The following is an 18,744-nucleotide window of genomic DNA, read 5'->3' on the forward strand; positions in this document are numbered from 1 at the left end:
TGAGTTCTCAGGTATTACAGTGACCCCTGGCTTCTTCCTCTGGTCACGGACCTCTTTAATGTGACACCTGCTGTAGCCATTGGGCCAGCAGTCTCAAGGGACAATACAGCCAAGAGACAGAAGGAGCCTGGAGAGCCGGGGTCCCTGCCCACAGCTTTGGGAGTTGAATGGACCAGCACTGAAGCCCACCCTATGTGCTGACTTATTGCTTTCTGTGAAACGTATTTCCATCTTGTTGAAGCCATTTTGACTCAGAAAGTACCCTAATAGAGACACTGCTGCTGCCAGAAGAAACAGAGGGAGTGCAGGAAGACCCGCCGGACTCCAGGTAATCTGTTCTCACAAACCACTCAGCCCAGGTTGTGACACAATTCTATGGCCTTTCTCCATGGGGGTCAGTTTTGAAGGCAGGGAAAATTCGTAAGAGATGGTTGGAAAGGATGGAAGAAATCGCCTAGAAAAAAAAAATTATTTCATAATTCTCCTTTATTAGGCACAGGTAAAAATACATACTCACAGTATCCAAAACCTAGAGTATGGACCTGGGATTGTGGACCCCAAGTGTCCCCAGAACAGTCCCACCTGGGACTTTCCAGGTGGCCACAGGACAGACCCTGCCTAATCCTGTCCCTCAACCTTGGTGCTCAGGTCAGAAGCCCCATGGTTGACAGGCCTGAACCCTCATTCCAGAACATTCTTGAGTTAGACAAGAACTAGCCTCATAGTTTGGATTCTTATCTCTGGCCCGAATCCCAGGCTTAGGCCTGGAAGGAGAATCTCTCAATCAAGAGGACAGAGATGCTGGGAACACGGGTCCCAGAGTGAGCTGGGCTTGGGTCCTGAGTTGCAGGGGAGAGGCCTGGAGCCTTTGGCACAGGGATACCTCCCTTTCTCTGAAAAGGTACAAGATACAAAGGCAGCTGGTTTGTTTGTGAAAGGGATTGTCCTTGGACAAAAGTGCCTGAGCACCAGCATCAGTGGAGGCCGACACTGGTACAAAGTGTACCCAGTGTAGACAATGACCTATGGTCATGGGAAAGTGCTGTCAGCTCAAGAATGCCAGTTTGTCATCTCTGTGAGCAGGGAGTATCGTCCCCTTTGCTCACTGCTGTATTCCCAGCACCTAGAACAGGTCTTGGCACTTGATAAGCACCCAAGCAGGAATTGCATATGTGTGAAACAAAGCAGATGTGTACACAGCACACTCCACACGGGCTTCTGCCTTTCTCCCTTCTGGAAGGCACTGAAGGTTTGGCTCAGTTCAGAGACAGGAGAAGGCTTGGAGCCACCCCAAACTCAATCCACTGTTGGCAGGCGAGCATGTAGTAGGGTGGCCCTAACCATACAGAACCACTTCTCTGTCTCCCTCCTCTTCCCTGGCTTCGTCCGGCCCCGGTCCATCAGGGACCACCTGGTCAGCCTCCCAGAGATGGGATCTGGTTGGGGCTGAGGGGATGGGGTCCTCTTGCAGCCAGGGGTGCAGGAGGATGCCTGTGGCTGTGAGCCGCTCAGCTGGCTCCCGACGAAGGAGGCAGCGAACCAGACAGCGGGCAGGGGCTGAGAGGCCTGCAGGCAAGGCGTAGGCCCCGCGGCGGATCTTGCCAAAGAGCAGGACAGGCTCCGAGTCCTGGAAGGGGTAGTGGCCTGCCAGCATGGTGAAGAGCGCCACGCCCAGGCTCCAGACATCTGCTGCCTTGCCCGAGTATGATGCCCGTGAGCTGAGTATCTCAGGTCCCACGTAGGCTGGGCACGCGTGCTTGTCCCACAGGGAATCATCCGGCCCAGTCAGCACACAGGCGTCCTCCAGGTTCTCCAGCACCAGCTTCTTCCTGGGACATGGGGAGACACTGAAGGGTCAGGTCCTACCCAGAACCCCCATGCCACCACCCCATACTGTCACCCTAGCGGTACCCACTTTCCAAGTGCCTGCTGGCCTTTGACAGTCCTGTGATGTCTGATCCTGTTTTATAGATAACCAAGCCCAGGCTCAGAGAGGTTAAGTCATTTAAGGCCACAGAGCAATTAAATTTAAATGAAAAATTCCGAAAGAAATACATTTTTCAACAGTCCCATGGGGAGGAGCCTGATGGGGCTGAGAGGGTTAAGCCTCTCTTAAACCAGATACAAACTTAGGGTCCAGGCAGGTAATAAAATGAGAGAAACAGGAAGTTGTGCCAGACATCTCAGCACAAGCCCTGCCTAAAAAGGGTACCACTAACAACACATTCTAGGGTTTATCGAGTTTCTGCTGTGTTCCTGGCCCTTGGCCTCTCATTACCTGGCTTATCTCATTCTATCCAGGCTACAACCTGCAAGGAGGACACCATTTTACAGCTCTAGAGCATTGGCCTGGGATGGGAACCCTGGCTGGCAGATACCCAGAGCCAGTGCTGTGACCCGCTCTCTTAGTTCCCAAGATGGCCCCACGTTCCCATTCTTTTCCCAAAGAGAAGCCAGGACTTGTATTTTAATGAAAAAGTCCCCATTTAAAAAATATTGGCAACCAGTTTCTATAAAAAACACAAACAGGTAAGCAGGGCAAAAAGAAAGTGTGTGTAAGGCTGGGCGCGGTGGCTCATGCCTGTAATCCTAGCACTTTGGGAGGTCGAGGTAGGGGGATAGCTTGAATTCAGAAGTTCAAGACCAGCCTGGGCAACACGGTGAAAACCTATCTTTACAAAAAATATAAAAATTAGCAGGCATAGTGATTCGCACCTGTAGTCCCAGCTCCTTGGGAGGCTGAGGCAGGAGAGTATCGCTTGAGCCCAGGAGGCGGAGGTTGCAGTGAGCCGAGATCACGCCACTGCACTCTGGCCTCGGTGACAGAGTGAGACCCTATCTCAAAAAAAAAAAAAAAGTTTGTCCTGCCATTTGCAATTTTTACTTTAAACAACTCCTATGGAGCACTCTAAGATGACTTTAATAGTAATCATTCTATTACCACTGCTATTAGTTTTTCCTTTATGGCCCTACTTCCACTATTTCCTGGGTGTCCAGTGGCATTTCACAAATACTGACCAATCCTATGAATCACAGTATTGGGGGACAAGGAGTGTCAGCATTATTAGCCCATTTTACAGATGAAGAAACATCTCATCTGTAGGTGTAGTCATTTGCTCAAGCAGGTGAAGTCATTTGCTAAGGGCCAAAAAGCAGGTAAGAAGCAGAACCCAGGATTTAAACACAGGTCTATCTAAGTCACGGTCCCTCTTCTACCAATGACTCTGATGTGATTTTTCTTTTTTTTTTTTGAGATGGAGTCTCGCTCCGTCGCCCAGGCTGGAGTGCAGTGGTGCAATCTCGGCTCACTGCAAGCTCTGCCTCCCAGGTTCATGCCATTCTCCCGCCTCAGCCTCCCGAGTAGCTGGGACCACAGGCGCCTGCCACCATGCCCAGCTAATTTTTTTTTTTTTTGTATTTTTAGTAGAGACGGGGTTTCACTGTGTTAGCCAGGATGGTCTCGATCTTCTGACCTCGTGATCTGCCCGCCTCGGCTTCCCAAAGTGTTGGGATTACAGGCATGAGCCACCACGCCTGGCCCCTTCTTTTTTTTCTTTAGAGACAGGGTCTCACTCTGTCAACCAGGCTGTAGTGCAGTGGTGCAGTCCTAGCTCACTGTAGCCTGGAACTTCTGGGCTCAAGCCATCCTCCTGCCTCCGTCTCCCAAGTAACTGGGATCACAGGTGTGCATCACCACACCTGGCTAATTTTTCTAAATTTTTTTGTACAGATGGGGTCTTACTATGTTGCCTAGGCTGGCCTCGAACTCCTGGGTTCAAGCAATCCTCCTACTTTGGCCTCGCGAAGCCCTGGAATTACAGGTGTGAGCCATCAAGTGACTTCTTGAAAAGAGCAGGAAGCACGCTCTCTCCTCCAGTAGGTCTGGGGCAGTTGTATCTCCCCTAAGCTTAAAATGTGTTTGAAGTTATGTACCAGCTTAAAAATCATTACAAATTTTACTTCTTTAAAAAAGGCATGCTTATTTTAATATAAAATGTAGAAGGAAAACAGCAAATCAGCCTTAGGGGCCGGGCACAGCGGCCCATGGCTATAATCCCAGCACTTTGGGAGGTCGAGGCAGGCAGATCACTTGAGGAGTTGGAGACCAGCCTGGCCAACATGGCAAAACCCCATCTCTACTAAAAATACAAAAATTAGCCAAGCGTGGTGGTGTGCGCCTGTAATCCCAGCTACTCAAGAGGCTAAGGCACAAGAATCACTTGAACCCAGGAGGTGGAGGTTGCAGTGAGCCGAGATCGTGCCACTGCACTCCAACCTGGGCAACAGAGCGAGACTCTGTCTCAGAAAAAAGAAAATAAAAGAAAAAGAAAATCAGACTTATGCAAACACACAATAATAACTGCTATAGGCAATATAGATGGCTGCTAAAATTAGTGGGTGAAAGTTGAGGAAAAACAGGATATTTATATGCTTAGCTTACCTCCCCCCAAGGTATCTGTCAATTACAAAGGGTAAATTAGGAACTTTACAGTAGAGAAACCTGGCAGGTCCTACTCTAACCAAGTGATCAAGGTTACAACACAGTGATGACTATTAACTCAAGCATCTCCTGATACGATGTGGAGAGGGGCCTATCGATTCTGTGTTATTCTTGCCTAAAATATATAACTGCAATCTAACTATGAGAAAACATCAATCAAATCCAAATGGAGGGACATACAAAGTAACTGATCAGTACTCTTCAAAAATCTCAAAGTTATGGCCGGGAGCGTTGGCTCACGCCTATAATCCCAGCATTTTGGGAGGCCGAGGCAGGTAGATTGCTTGAGCTCAGGAGTCCGAGACCAGCCCAGGCAACATAGCAAGACCCCATCTCAATTAGCCAGGCGGGGTGGCACACACCTGTAGAACTAGCTACTCAGGAGGCTGAGGTGGGAGGATCACTTGAGCCCAGGAGATCGAGGCTGCAGTGAGCTGTGATCACACCACTGCACTCCAGCCTGGGTGACAGAGTGAGACCCTGTTTCAAAAAAAAAGATGTCAAGGACATGGGTCGTCAAAGATAGGGAAAGACTGAGGAACTGTCTCAGATTGGAAGAGACCAAGGAAACCACTGATAATAAATTAGGATCCTCACTGGATCCTGCACAGCAAGGGGTGTTAGTGGGAAACTCAGGAAGTTGGAATAAATCTGTGGCTTAGTTAATAGTACTCTACCAAGGTTGATTTCTTAGTTTGGGTAATTGTACCATAGCTATGTCAGGTGTTAACATTGGAGGACACTGGTTAAAGGATATATAGAAACTCTTTGAACTATTTTTGTAGGTTTTCTAAAAGTCTAAAATTATTTCAAGATAAAAAGTTTTTGAAAATGCAATGGGGTCACACTCCTTTCTCCACAGAAAACTCCTGCATAACTAGCAGCTTAGTGCACTCCCTGACACATCTTGACTGCCCCCAGGAGTCTGGAGACGGAACAGGAGGCAAGTCTCTCTGCCCTTTTCCCCAGAATTATCTTTTACAATTTTTTCTTAGCATCTAGGTCAGGTACAGTAGCTCACACCTGTAATCCCAGCCCTTTGGGAGGCTGAGGCAGGCGGATCACCTAAGGTCAAGAGTTCGAGACCAGCTTGGCCAACATGGCAAAACCCCGTTTCTACTAAACAGAGAAAAAAATTAGCCGGGCATGGTGGCACATGCCTGTAGTCCCAGCTATTTGGGAGGCTGAGGCAGGAGTATCACTTGAACCTGGGCAGCAGAGGTTGCAGTGAGCCAAGATCGCACCATTGCATTCCAGCCTGGGTGATAGAGTGAGATTCTGTCTCAATTAAAAAAAAAAAAAATTCTTAGCATCCCAACCTAGAGAAGGAAGATTATCTTTTAACCAAAAAGTGCTAATTCTCAGTTTCACAGAAAAAGTGCCCGTGTGGGGAACCTCAGACCATGTTTTGGCTGTGGTCTTAGAATCCTGAAAACACCCTAACAATCCAGCCCTTTTCCCTACCAATGGAGAAACTGAGGCTCGGAGACCCTAGGTCACCCAAAGTCAGTTGGTAAGCCCAGCCAGGCCCCCTGCCTCTCAAGCTCAGATTGAATTAAGACCCAGGCTCTGGAGTCAGATCTAGGTTCAAATCCCAGCTCTACCATTTATTTTGCGATGGGATCTTGGGCAAGTTACTTGAGTTCTCTGGGCCTCAGTTTCCTTGATCATATGGGAATAATAATAGCACCTGCCTCATGTGTGTAAGGATAGAAGACCTCATTAGATAATGTGGCGATGCCTTCATCACTGTCAGCTACTATGACTTTCACATCTCAGTGCTACATCCCAGCCTTCCAAAGGGGCTCCCAAGAGGACTGAGTCAACTCTTTTTTTTGTTTCTGTTTTTGTTTTTTTTTGAGATGGCATCTCACTCTGTTGCCCAGGATGGAGTGCAGTGGCATGATCTTGGCTCACTGCAACATCTGTCTCCCAGGTTCAAGCAGTTCTCCTGCCTCAGCCCTCCGAGTAGCTAGGATTACAGGTGTGCACCACCACACTCGGCTAAGTTTTATATTTTTAGTAGAGACGGACTTTCACCAAGTTTGCCAGGCTGGTCTTGAGCTCCTGACTTCAAGTGATCCACCCACCTCTGCCTCCCAAAGTGCTGGGATTAAAGACATGAGCCACTGCACCTGGCCTCAGTCAACTCTTCTCAGGGAACTAGACAGGGGCTGCTAGTTACTCCAGCCTCTCCACTTCTTGCCTAAGTTACTTTGCCTTCCTGGGCCTCGGTTTCTCTCCATCATGGCCCACCCCCTGGGTGTGTCTGTGGCTGGGACTCTGCAACCACACTCACCTCTCACGGTCAGTGAAGACAAAGCGACACAGCTTGAGATCACGCAGGACCAGACCATGCTGGTGACAGTGTGCCAGGGCGGTGGCCATCTGGCGGAAGAGCGCAGCAGCCTCAGGCTCAGGGATGCGGCGGCAGCTTCGCACCAGGCTGTGCATGTCCCCGTGGGTCCGAGTGAAAAAGGCATAGAGGAGCTGGGTACCAGCCAGGACCTCAGTGGGCTGAGCCACATGCTTGTGCGGGGGCAGCCGCGCATAGGGCTCCAGCACGGCCAGGGCCTCGTGGATGGGGTACACCTGTGGGCAGAGAATGGTGTGAGCACAGCTGGGGACTCCCGGGAGCTGAGGCTGGCATTGCAAACACTCACAGCTGGCCTAGCTGTGCTACCATGTGCTAGGCATTGCACTAAGCGCTTCACTTCCCGAGTCATTCAGCCCTGACCTCACCCTGTAAGTAGGATGACTCACTCCATTTTACAGTTAAGGAAGCTGAGAGGCCACACAGCCAGCAAGCAGCACAGCTGGGATTTGAGCCTATGCACTCCATTGTCTGTGCTTTTTTGTTTTTTGAGACGGAGTCTGGCTCTGTCGCCCAGGCTGGAGCGCAGTGGCGCAATCTCAGCTCACTGTAAACTCCGCCTCCTGGATTCAAGTGATTCTCCTGCTTCAGCCTCCCGTGTAGCTGGGATTACAGGCGTATGCCACCGCACCCAGCTAATTTTTGTATTTTTAGTAGAGATGGGGTTTCACCATGTTGGCTAAGCTGGTCTCAAACTCCTGACCTCAGGTGATCCTCCTGACCTCAAGTGATCCTCCCGCCTCAGCCTTCCAAAAGGCTGGGATTACAGGTGTGAGCCACCGCACCCGGCCTTTGGTCTGTGCTCTTAACTGCTAGGCTATATGGCCTCAAACATCAGATAAATGAAAAGTAACAGGTCACCCAAACAGAAAAATAACCCTCAGAGCAGGAGGAATCCAGAAGGGCAGATGATGCAGAAGGCACCTGATGCTCATCACCGTCACAGCTCCTGTCCTCTACGCTTGACTGTCCACCCACCCTTTCATTCATTCAGTATGCTGGCCCTGGGCCTGTGTGGGCCAGCCACGTGTCCAGCAGGACTGACAGCCATGGGCTCTGCTCTCCGGTGCCCGCTGGGAGGCCATGCAAACATGCCCAGAAACTAAATATTGACAAATGCTGATAAGCATTGCAAAGGAACCAAGAAAGATGCTGGAATAGAGGTGTTTTTTTGGTTTGTTTTTTGTTTTTTGAGACAGAGATCGCTCTTGTTGCCCAGGCTGGAATGCAGTGGTGTGATCTCAGCTCACTGCAACCTCCGCCTCCCGGGTTCAAGAGATTCTCCTGCCTCAGCCTCCCGAGTAGCTGGGATTACAGGCACCTGCCACCATGCCTGGCTAATTTTTTGCATTTTTAATAGAGACAGGGTTTTACCATGTTGGCCAGGATAGTCTTGAACTCCTGACTTCAGGTGATCTGCCTGCCTCGACCTGAGCTGGCGTGAGCCATTGTGCCTGGCCTGGAATAGATTATTTTGGAAGGGGGCACCCATTTTAGAAAATATGGCTCAGAGGCCGGGCGCAGTGGCTCACGCCTGTAATCCCAGCACTTTGGGAGGCCGAGGCGGGCGGATCACAAGGTCAGAAGATTGAGACCATCCTGGCTAACACGGTGAAACCCCATCTCTACTAAAAATACAAAAAATTAGCCGGACGTGGTGGTGGGCGCCTGTAGTCCCAGCTACTTGGGAGGCTGCGGCAGGAGAACGGCGTGAACCCAGGAGATGGAGCTTGCAGTGAGCCAAGATTGCGCCACTGCACTCCAGCCTGGGTGACACAGCAAGACTCCATCTCAAAAAAAAAAAGAAAAAAAGAAAGAAAGTATGGTTCAGGAGGGACTCTGGGAAAGTGATCTGAATGATTCAGAGATGCTCATGGAATAAGCTTTCTGAGTAGGGGCACAGACAGTGCAAAGGCCCTGAGGCCGGAAACAGCTTGGCCTGCTCTAGAAACCCAACCAAAGATCAGCGTAGCCAGAAAGGGATGGGGAGGGGAAAAAGGACATGTGATGAGGGTGGCAAGCTTGATGGGAAATGTGCTAGGCGTCTGTGGGCATTACAGCAAAACTTCACCCTAGCCCTGAAAGGTATGTCCCATTTTACCAATGATAAGACTGGGTTCAGAAAAGGAAGGTGACTTACTAGAAGCCAGGCAGCTAATTGGTGGCAGAACAAGTATATTCACTTTGGTTTGTCTGACTTTAAATCCTTTGCATGTTATGTTGACTATGCCACAAAGAAAAATAAATAAGACACATACATATTTAATCTATGATAAAAAAAAAAAAAAGTTAAAGTACCTGACTTTAAAAACCAGTTGGGGCTGGGCGCGGTAGCTCACGCCTGTAATCCCAGCTATTCGGAAGGCTGAGGCAGGAGAATCACTTGAACCTGGGAGATGGAGGTTGCAGTGAGCCAAGATCATGCCACTGTACTCCAGCCTGGGCGACAGAGTGAGACTCCATCTCAAAAACACACCAACAAAAAACAAGTTGGGGTGAATGGGGGAAATAACCCCAAAACAGAGATGATTATTATTTGTAGTTGGGGCGAGCCCATTCCTGCTCCCGTGCACTCACACTTGCTGCCTGCATGCTCTTCCACTAGACCTGCAAGCCTGACTCCTTCCATTTGTTCAAGTCACTGCTCAAATGTCACCCCTCAGAGAGGTCTTCCTGGACCTCCCTTGCTAAAATCACCTGCACTCCTGCCCTCCTTGTCCTCTGATCTCTCTATTCCCAGCTTTATTTTTCTCCACAGTGCTTGTGATTACCTGACACATTTTATTTATTTATTTATCTTTTGAGATGGAGTCATGCTGTCGCCCAGGCTGGAAGGCAGTGGCGCAATCTCGGCTCAATGCGACCTCTGCCTTCCGGGTTCAAGTGATTCTCCTGCCTCAGCCTCACTAGCAGCTGTGATTACAGGCACTTGCCACCGTGCCTGGCTAATTTGTGTATTTTTAGTAGCAATGGGGTTTCACCATATTGGCCAGGCTGGTCTTGAACTCTGGACCTCGTGATCCACCTGCCTTAGCCTCCCAAAGTGTGGGATTACAGGCGTGAACCACCGCGCCCGGTCACCTGACACATATTTTACTTACTCACTTTGTTTATTGTCTGTATCTCCCACTGGAATGTCAGCTTGATGAGAACAGAACTTTGTTTTTTAACCACAGCAGGGTACATGGCAAATACGGGTGCTCAATGAAATTGTGTTGAATTAATGAATAAGGTGATAATTTACAAAGACAGGAGTTTGATCTTTCTACACACTGACCAGAAAAGCTGAGGAAGTGTGGAAATGGCTGTTCAGCACCCGTGGTGCACACTGGCATGGGGATGAGTATGTTCCAGTGGATTTTCCCAAATGTTTCTGGAGAATCGGGGCCCTGTGAACGCAGGACGCTTCTGTCCTGAGCCTGCTTGGGTTATTCCTCTCATCATGGACTCACCTCCCCAGGGAGAATGGAAAAGAACCTGTGATGCTGCAGGAGGGGGACCCAGAGTTCTGGGCTCCTTACAGCACCTGCTAAGAGCACTGGAGATCTGTGCACAAGAGCCCAGGTGAAGCTAGGAGCTGGACCCTGTCTGGATCTACCCCGCTGCTCACTGCATCTCCATCAACAGAGCAAAGCTCTGCTGCTGCTCCCAGGAGGAGGAGGCTTAAGTCCTTCCACCTCTCTGTGCATTCCCAAGGGACCCAGGCCCCCGCTACTCTCCATTGAGTATCCAGGTCCCCCTTATCTTCCTTATGCTTGCCTGCCAGGGCAGCCTGCCCTGATTGTGTCTGAAACACTTATCCTAGCACAGGCACAGGACTCTCTGGGTTCAGCCTCCTGGGCCCAATCCCAGCTCTGATACCACCTGGCTCTGTCACGTGGCAAGTGACCATGGCTTTCTGAGTCTCAGTGTCCTCTATCTGTAAAATGGGCACAATGATAGTAACCACCTCATTCGTTGTGTGAAGATTAAGAGATTGTGCACACTAAACAATCAACATAGTACCTGGTGCACAGTGAATACCTATTGTTACACTTTTTATTCTCATCTCTGTCCTCTTGGAATGTCACTTGCCCGTGTCCTGCATGGGCTGACCCTCAGGGGCCTTGATCCTGTCCATTTCCTGGTTTCGGCCAGGAGTCTACAGACTTTTCTACCCCTTACCTTACCCCAGGAGCCAGGCCCAGTGCTATGTGACTTCACGCATGGCCCTTCCCCTGTCTTCATCTCAGTCTTCCTATCTGTAAAATGGCCACGGGTTAGGCTCAATCACCTCCAGGGTCCCAGGAGTTTTGATGTCTACCATGCCCTACCCTTCTCTTGTGCAAACGTCTTCAGTAGCTCTGCACAGCCCAGTGGAGGCCCCTTGTTAACACCTTCATGACCAGCTGCTGCCAACCCTCATCTCCTGCCCCTTTCTGCACACCCTCTCCACTCTGGCCACAGATAAGTCCTTTTCATTCTCTAAAGTACTATCCCCTCACTTTTCTAGGCCTTTGAACAGCTGTTCCCCCTGCCTGCAACTCCCATCTCCCACTTCTATCTGGTATCACTCCAGCAGGGGCTCACTGGATGCTTCCCCACTAAACACAAGAATGAATGAACATAAGGACCCCTCTGTACCCTGGCAATCCTTTGGAGGCCTCCTTTCCAGGCCTCCTGTGATGCTCGGGGACAGTGGCCCATGGGCACGTACCTTGCAGGTATACTCAGTGCCTGTAGGGCAGTGCAGGGCCCGGTAGGCCCGCCCGCCCTCCTCGGGCTCCAGGAGGACATAGGGCCCAAGACGGGAGGTAGTGGCCACAGCAGTTGCACGATCTGGAGCAGGAGGTGGGCTCAGGGGCAACAGGCAGGGGGGCAGCCTGGGCTGGGGCCCACTTCGAGCTCGTTTCTGGACGGGATGCTCGGTGTCTAAGTTGTCATCCAACTCCAACTGCTTCTTCCTGGACAGGGAACCTGCAGGAGTAGCCAGAGGGGTGGCTCGCATCTAGCAAAAAGGGGAGAAAAGCAGTAGAGTGAGACTGCTTGGCGACCCTCCTTTCCCCTGCTGTATCCTCCCACATACATGGCCCAACATTTATAGGGGGTGATCTGGCAGTGTGTGTTAAAATGACAAAGTCACATACTCTTAACTGGGTGACCCACCTCTGGGAATTTATCCTCCAGTTAAACTTCTTACCAAAAATTAAATATAGTAAAGGCTGTTCATCAGAGCCTTGTGTCCAATAGCAAAAGCAGGAAATATCCCAAATGTCAGGCAGTAGAATGCTAGTTAAAACTTCATGGTATAGCCATGTAGCAGAATACTACACAGCCCTGAAAAAGGACAAGGAAGCTCTCTATATATTGATGTGCACTGATCTCCAAGATGTATTAAGAAAGACAAACACAGAATTAGGTATTATAGAATACTTTTATGGTGGGTTTTTTTTCCCCCCCCAAGAGATGTTGTTGCCCAGGCTGGTCTCAAACTCATGGCCTCAAGTGAACCTCCCACCTCAGCTTCCTAAGTAGCCGGGACTCTAGGAGTGAACCACCTCACCTGGCTATGCATTTATGTTAAAAAAAGAATATATATAAATATGTTATATTATATATGTATATATATTTTTATATATTATATATAAATATAATTATATATTATATATGTATATATATGTATATATATTTTTGAATATATATAATCTCTGTCTCTAGAAGGATGCACAAGATTAGGAGGAGACTCTTACTATCACAGTTCACTTGCAGCCTTGACCTCAGCATTCAGGTGATCCTCCCACCTCAGCCTCCCAAGTAGCTGGGAATACAGGTATGCACTATAATGCCTGGCTAATTTTTTTATTCTTTGTAGAGACGGGGTCTCCTTATGCTGCCCAGGCTGGTCTCACCTGAGCTCAAGCAATTCTCCTGCCTCAGTCTCCCAAAGTGTTAGGATTACAGATGTGAGTCACCATGTTTGGCCGACTTTTATAGTTTTGAATTTGAGCCACGTAAATGTATTTCCTGGCTAGGCGCAGTGGCTCACGCCTGTAATCCCAACACTTTGGGAGGCCGAAGTGGGCGGATCTTGAGGCTGGGAGTTCAAGACCAGCCTGGCCAACATGGTGAAACCCTGTCTTTACTAAAAAATACAAAAATTAGGCCAGGTGCAGTGGTTTATGCCTGTAATCCCAGGTAGCAGCACGTAACCAAGGCAACGCCAAAATACAGGCCACAGCAGCACTTTGGGAGGCCGAGGCAGTGGTCAGGAGTTTGAGACCAACCTGCAAACATGGTGAAACCCCATCTCTACTAAAAATGCAAAAATTAGCCAGGCGTGGTGGCGTGGGCCTGTAATCCCAGCTACTTGGGAGGCTGAGACAGGAGAATCACTTGAACCTGGGAGGTGGAGGTTGCAGTAAGCTGAGATCACACCACTGCCTGGTGCACTCCAGCCTGGCCAACAGAGCAAGACTCCGTCACGGGGAAAAAAAAAAATTAGCCGGGTGTGCTGACGCGCACCTGTAATCCCAGCTTCTGGGAAGGCTGAGGCAGGAGAATCGCTTGAACCCAGGAGGCAGAGGTTGCAGTGAACCGAAATTGTGCCACTACACTCCAGCCTGGGTGATAGAGTAAGACTCTGTCTCAAAAAAAAAGTATTTCCTAATCAGAAATTTACATTTAAGAAAATAAATACCTGCTTGAAAACCCAGCTTGTTCCTAAAAATTAAAGTAAAGAAGATCAACTAATCTCGTAATCCATGGCTCTAGTACATTCACAGATAAGAGATATGATCTTGTTCACTCACTTAACACTGGGTGCTAGGGAAGAGAAGTGGGTTAGTCAGCATTCTTGCCATCAGGATCTTCCAGACAATTTGGAGGGCGGATGAGTAATCATAAAATCATATCCAAAACTAGGTGCAGTGGCCCACACCTGTAATCCTAGCACTTTGGAAGGCCATGGTGGGAAGACTGCTTGAACCCAAAAGTTCAACACCAGCTTGGGCAACATAGTGAGACCCTGTCTCTATCAAAAAAAAATTTTTTTAATTAGCTAGGTGTGGTGGTGGATGCCTATAGTCCCAGCTACTTGGGAGGCTGAGGTGGTAAGATTGCTTGAGCCTGGGAGGTTGAGGCTGCAGTGAACCATGTTTGTGCCACTGCACTCCAGCCTGGGTGACAGAGTGAGACTCTGTCTCAAAAAAAAAGTCACGTAGAGTGTGATCAGCGCTATTATACAGAGAAGCGTGGGCCTCTAGGAACCCAGAGAGGCCTCTCTCCTGGGCTGGTGGGTCAAAAGAGGACTTCCTAGAAGAGGTGATATCTACACTGAGACCTGAAAGTGAGGCAGAGTTAGCCAGGTGACATGGAGAGTCACCATGGTTCTCCATGACCATGGAGAGTCGTGGTTCTCCAACTTGAGCAAGCATTGAGATCACCTGAAGGCCTGTTTCCACATACATTGCTGGGCCCGACTCCCAAAGTAGCTCATTCAGAAGGTCTGAATCTGCATTTCCATCCAGTTCCCAGGGGAAGTTGATGCCACTGTCCAGTAACCCCTGTTCTGGGGTGATGGAAGAGGCAAAAGAACGTGCTGCATGTTCCCCAACAACATGTTGGAGAATGAGCCTGACTGCAAAAAAAAGTGAAAAGTTAAAAAAGAAAAAAAAAAATAGGCGGGGCGCGGTGGCTCACGCCTGTAATCCCAGCACTTTGGGAGGCCGAGGCAGGCGGATCACAAGGTCAGGAGATAGAGACCATCTTGGCCAACATGGTGAAACCTTATCTCTTCTAAAAATACAAAAATTAGTTGGGCATGGTGGCGCGTGCCTATAATCCCAGCTACTCAGGAGGCTGAGGCAGGAGAATCACTTGAGCCCGGGAGGCAGAGGTTGTAGTGAGCTGAGATCTTGCCACAGCACTCCAGCCTGGTGACAGAGCAAGACTGTCCCAAAAAAAGAAAAAAAAAGAAAAGAAAGAAACGTCTATTTCATTTGAGCTATTAAGTGGCTGTTTCTATATTACAGCTGAGCCTAATCCTAATTAACACACAATAGAATTTGGAATTCTCCAAAGGCAGTGGGGAGCCACTGAAGGATTTTCAGCAGGGGAACATCATGCCTTTAGGGAGGATTTGAAAGTACTAGACAGGCAGTGAGACTAGCTAGGAGTTCTGCACAAGCAGGAGTCCAGGCAGGAAAAGGTGACCTGGACTAGGGGAGTTGCTAGATGGAGACACGAAGTTAAGGGCTCATAGGAGGAGGATCAAGAGGACTCAGTGGCAGACTGCATGGACTGGAGTGATTGGACATGGGGGTTGACGGAGAGGGTGGAATCGAGGTGAGGTCCAGCTTTTGGCTCCTGCAATGAGAAGAGATGATGGCTACATGTCCTGAGCTGGAGGAGAAGCCCTTATTTTGGGGACTATGGAAGAAAAATTTTAAGTTTAATTTCAGACCTGTTATGTCCTGGCAGTATCATGAAAAGTGGGTTTATTCTGTGGAATAGTGGCAGTGCACCCACTAACAATGAAGACAGTGCTAGTGGGGGAATAAAAGGTGCAACTTTCGAGGAGTGCATTTTGACAATATCAAAATGAAAAACAGGCTGGGTGCAGTGCTTCATGTCTGTAATCCCAGCACTTTGGGAGGCTGAGGCAGGAAGATCACTTGAGCCCAGGAGTTCAAGACCAGCCTAGGCAACATAGTGAGACTCTGTCCCTAAGAAAAAAAAAAAATTATCTGGTCATAATGGCACACACCTGTGGTCCCAGCCATGCAGGAAGTTGAAGTAGGGGAATCACTTGACCCCAGAAGGTAAAGGCTTCAGTGAGCCATGGTCAAGCACTCTAGCCTGGGTGACAAAGTGAGAATGTCTCAAAAAAACAAACAAACAAAAAAATGAAAAGTGTGTGAGTTTTGATTCAGTAATTAATCCCATTGCTAGAATTTATCCTGTAGAGGTGTGTGTGTGTAAGCATGCAAATACAAAGTTATCCTGCAGCCCTTGTGACAGAAATAATTTGCTGTCTATAATTACAGGGCTGGTTACATAAATTATACTTCATCCACACAACGGAAAAATTTGCAGCCATTTAAAAGGTTGAGGATGCTGTTTATAGCCTAATTGAAAGGATCTCCAGAGTGAACTGTTAAATGAAAAGAAAGCCACCATCCACGCAGCTGTGCGACTGTGTGTGGGGTGGCTGAAGGAGAGGGCAGTAGGGCATGTCAGGGCAGGAAGGTTCTCTCTAGAACCCATCTGCCCACCAACTTAAACTCCATTCCAAGGATGTGCATGCCCAGGTCTGAGCACTGGTGCGAGAGGGACCTCAGCCTGGTTAAAGACCTTCCCAACAGTTCAAGGCAGGATGAACAGGGAAACATGAGTCAGTTACCAGACAGAGGCCCACCTCTCCAAGTACGCGGCTCCTAAACGGAAGAGCTGCCTTGGAAGGGAAGGTCTCCCCACATGAGTGAAAGGTCATGACTTTGGCTTGGTAAGAATGCAGTAAGGGGTGGCTTAGTCAGATATTCCTGGGTTCTAATCCTGTCTCAGACCCTTTCTAGCTGGGGGGTACCCCTGGTCAAGTTCCTCAAGCTTTCTGAGCCTCAGTTCCTGTAAAGTGGGAACAGGATGCAAAGTTTACAGGTTTTTAGTGATGATGAAATGAAAAAACAAATGAAGCACGTAGAGCTTATCGACCTGTTGCAGGGTAGGTGTCAGGAAATGGTCACTATTAGCACTCATCCTGTTGTTCTTCACAGCAAGATGCTTAAGTACCATCCTTGGGAGTCTTAGAAAGCTCCCTAGGTTCGAGGCTGGGATGACACTCCTTAAGTCTCAAGGCTGTTCTGAGTCCCGCAGGATGCTACCTGGCCGTGCACATGCTGTGTGCCCTGTGCAGCAGGAGACTGCCTGGAGTCCCTCTGGCCTGTGCCACATCAGTCCTCCGGGCTGCCTTGGCCCCAGTCATCCCTCAGAGCCTGTTGGGGCCTGGGATAAGCTCCACCCAGATGGGGACAGATGGGGTAACTGAGTCTATAAATCTTGGGCAAGGCATTTTGCAGACCACACTGCAGAATAGAATCTGTGCTGTGGAATGAAAGCAGCCCCTAATATCTACCTTTTGCTGTTCCCTGCCATACTCGGGACCCAGGGAAATGAGGGCGGGTTACATCAAGCAAGCAAGCGCGCGCGCACACACACACACACACACACACACCCCCAGGGCTGACAGGTGTACACACACCCCTGAGACACTGTGTCTAAGCCAGCCACCGACAACACATCCAGGGCAGACAGACATTAAGAGACACACCCTTGCCCTCCACGGGGAAGCGTTAGCGCGCGCACACACACACACACACAGCCCTCCCAGCTATCACCCCATGGTCTACACAAGCAAGGCCGGTCCCACCCCGCCCCGCCCCGCCCCCCGCAGCCAGGCCCCTTCAGTGGGAGCGAAAGCGAAAGGCGGCGGTGTCCCACTCAGAAGTTTCAGCGGAAATTGAAGGGCGGCCCTGGGACGGGGGGGGGGGGTGGGGGGCGGTGAGGCAGAGGGAAAGAGGTGGCTGTCGTCCCCCGCCCTCCCCGGTCTGCAGGCACAGCACACACCGCAAACACACGCGCACCTTCCACCTGCAAACCCGGAGCCACGCAGCGGGAAGAACCAGCGGCGCTGCCCGGCCGGGGATCCCGCGCTGCGACTTCGCTCCCACTCGCTCGGCTCCCGCACCACTCGCTCAGTTCGCTCCCAGGGCACCCCAGCCCTGTCCCGGCCGTGTCCCCTGCACCACCAACCCCTGCCACCAAGTGCCCAGCCCTCCAGACAGTTCTCACCATCCCCGGAGGAACAGGTCCCCGGGACCCACCCTCACCCAGAACTCTCCCCTACGGGTTCCCGAGGACCCCCGCAGATCCCCCGCAGATCCTCCGACACCCCCATAAAGAGTCCTCCAGTGCCCCCTACAAGCCCCTCACCTCACCACACGACTCCCCTGTCCCACACTCACGCAAAACAGACCCTCGCACACCCTCCTCTAGGGGTGACAGCCGGACACCTCCATCCCTGGCTTCCCCAGCCAAACTCGGGTGACCCCACGCCCTGCGAGGCCGCGTCACCTGAAGCCCGGGGGCAGCACTAGGCCCAGGGTGTCCCCCGACGGCAGAGTCTGTTAAAAGGTGTGTGTGTGTGCGCGCGTAACACGCAGCAACACGCAGAGGCGCAGAGCCTCCCGGCGCCCCTTCCCCGGCCGCCCGCTCCAACCCCCCAGGCTCCGGGCGAGTCCACAGTCCGCACCCCGCCGAGTACCTTGTCCTGCCGTCCCGCGTGGGTCCTGGCGCCGCCGGTGCTCAGAGCCTTTAGGGTACCAGCAGGTGGGCCGGCCCGCTTCGCTGCTGCGGAGCTCGGGATCCCGGTCCAGCTCCAGCCCGGCCCGGGTCCTAACAGCGGACGTGTGCGGAGCCGCCCCCACTTCCGCTGCGAGTCTCGTGCGCCCCCGGCTCCCGGCCTGGGTGATGTAAACCTGAGCTAATCAGCCGCCGTCTGATGCCCTCAGGCCCAGGATTGCACCATCCCCCGCGCCCCGCCTCTCCGGGTCGCCGCCAGGGCGCGCTCCGCCAGGGCCTCTCACCGTCTCCGCTGCACCTTGGGACCCCGCCCTCGTTGGCCCACTAGGGGTGTCTGGTCTCAGTGCAGACACCAGCCACGGACTCTCCCTATCACCTTGGAAAAAAACATTTGCTTTTCTGAGCCTTACTTTCCCCACCTATGAAATGGGAAGAACATTCCTCCTTCTCGGGATGGTGCTCAAAAGAGCAAACAGTGACTGTTGTCCGGGTGCTTCCCCTTTTGTAAAGCACATTCCCAGCACCGCCTTATAAA

The 18,744-nt window shown here is 50.7% G+C and overlaps 1 protein-coding gene across 2 annotated transcripts; it reads right to left on the bottom strand.

The window, feature by feature from the left end:
* Positions 1 to 468: 468 nt before the first annotated feature.
* TRIB3 (tribbles pseudokinase 3) lies at positions 469 to 18,450 on the bottom strand. Of its 2 annotated transcripts, none has more exons than XM_003904924.4 (4): positions 18,172 to 18,450; positions 11,572 to 11,862; positions 6,801 to 7,093; positions 469 to 1,829 (listed from the first exon to the last, which is right to left on the bottom strand). In XM_003904924.4, the coding sequence occupies exons 2-4, from the start codon at positions 11,860 to 11,862 to the stop codon at positions 1,337 to 1,339; spliced, it is 1,077 nt and encodes a 358-aa protein (XP_003904973.1). In that variant the 5' UTR covers positions 18,172 to 18,450; the 3' UTR covers positions 469 to 1,336. The 2 variants fall into 2 exon arrangements, with proteins under 2 accessions (XP_003904973.1, XP_003904974.1); XM_003904925.5 differs by lacking the exon at positions 18,172 to 18,450 and adding an exon at positions 16,563 to 17,246.
* Positions 18,451 to 18,744: the final 294 nt, after the last annotated feature.

This window comes from Papio anubis, chromosome 16 (genome assembly GCF_008728515.1).
Source record: "Papio anubis isolate 15944 chromosome 16, Panubis1.0, whole genome shotgun sequence".
Classification (NCBI taxonomy): Eukaryota; Metazoa; Chordata; class Mammalia; order Primates; family Cercopithecidae; genus Papio; species Papio anubis.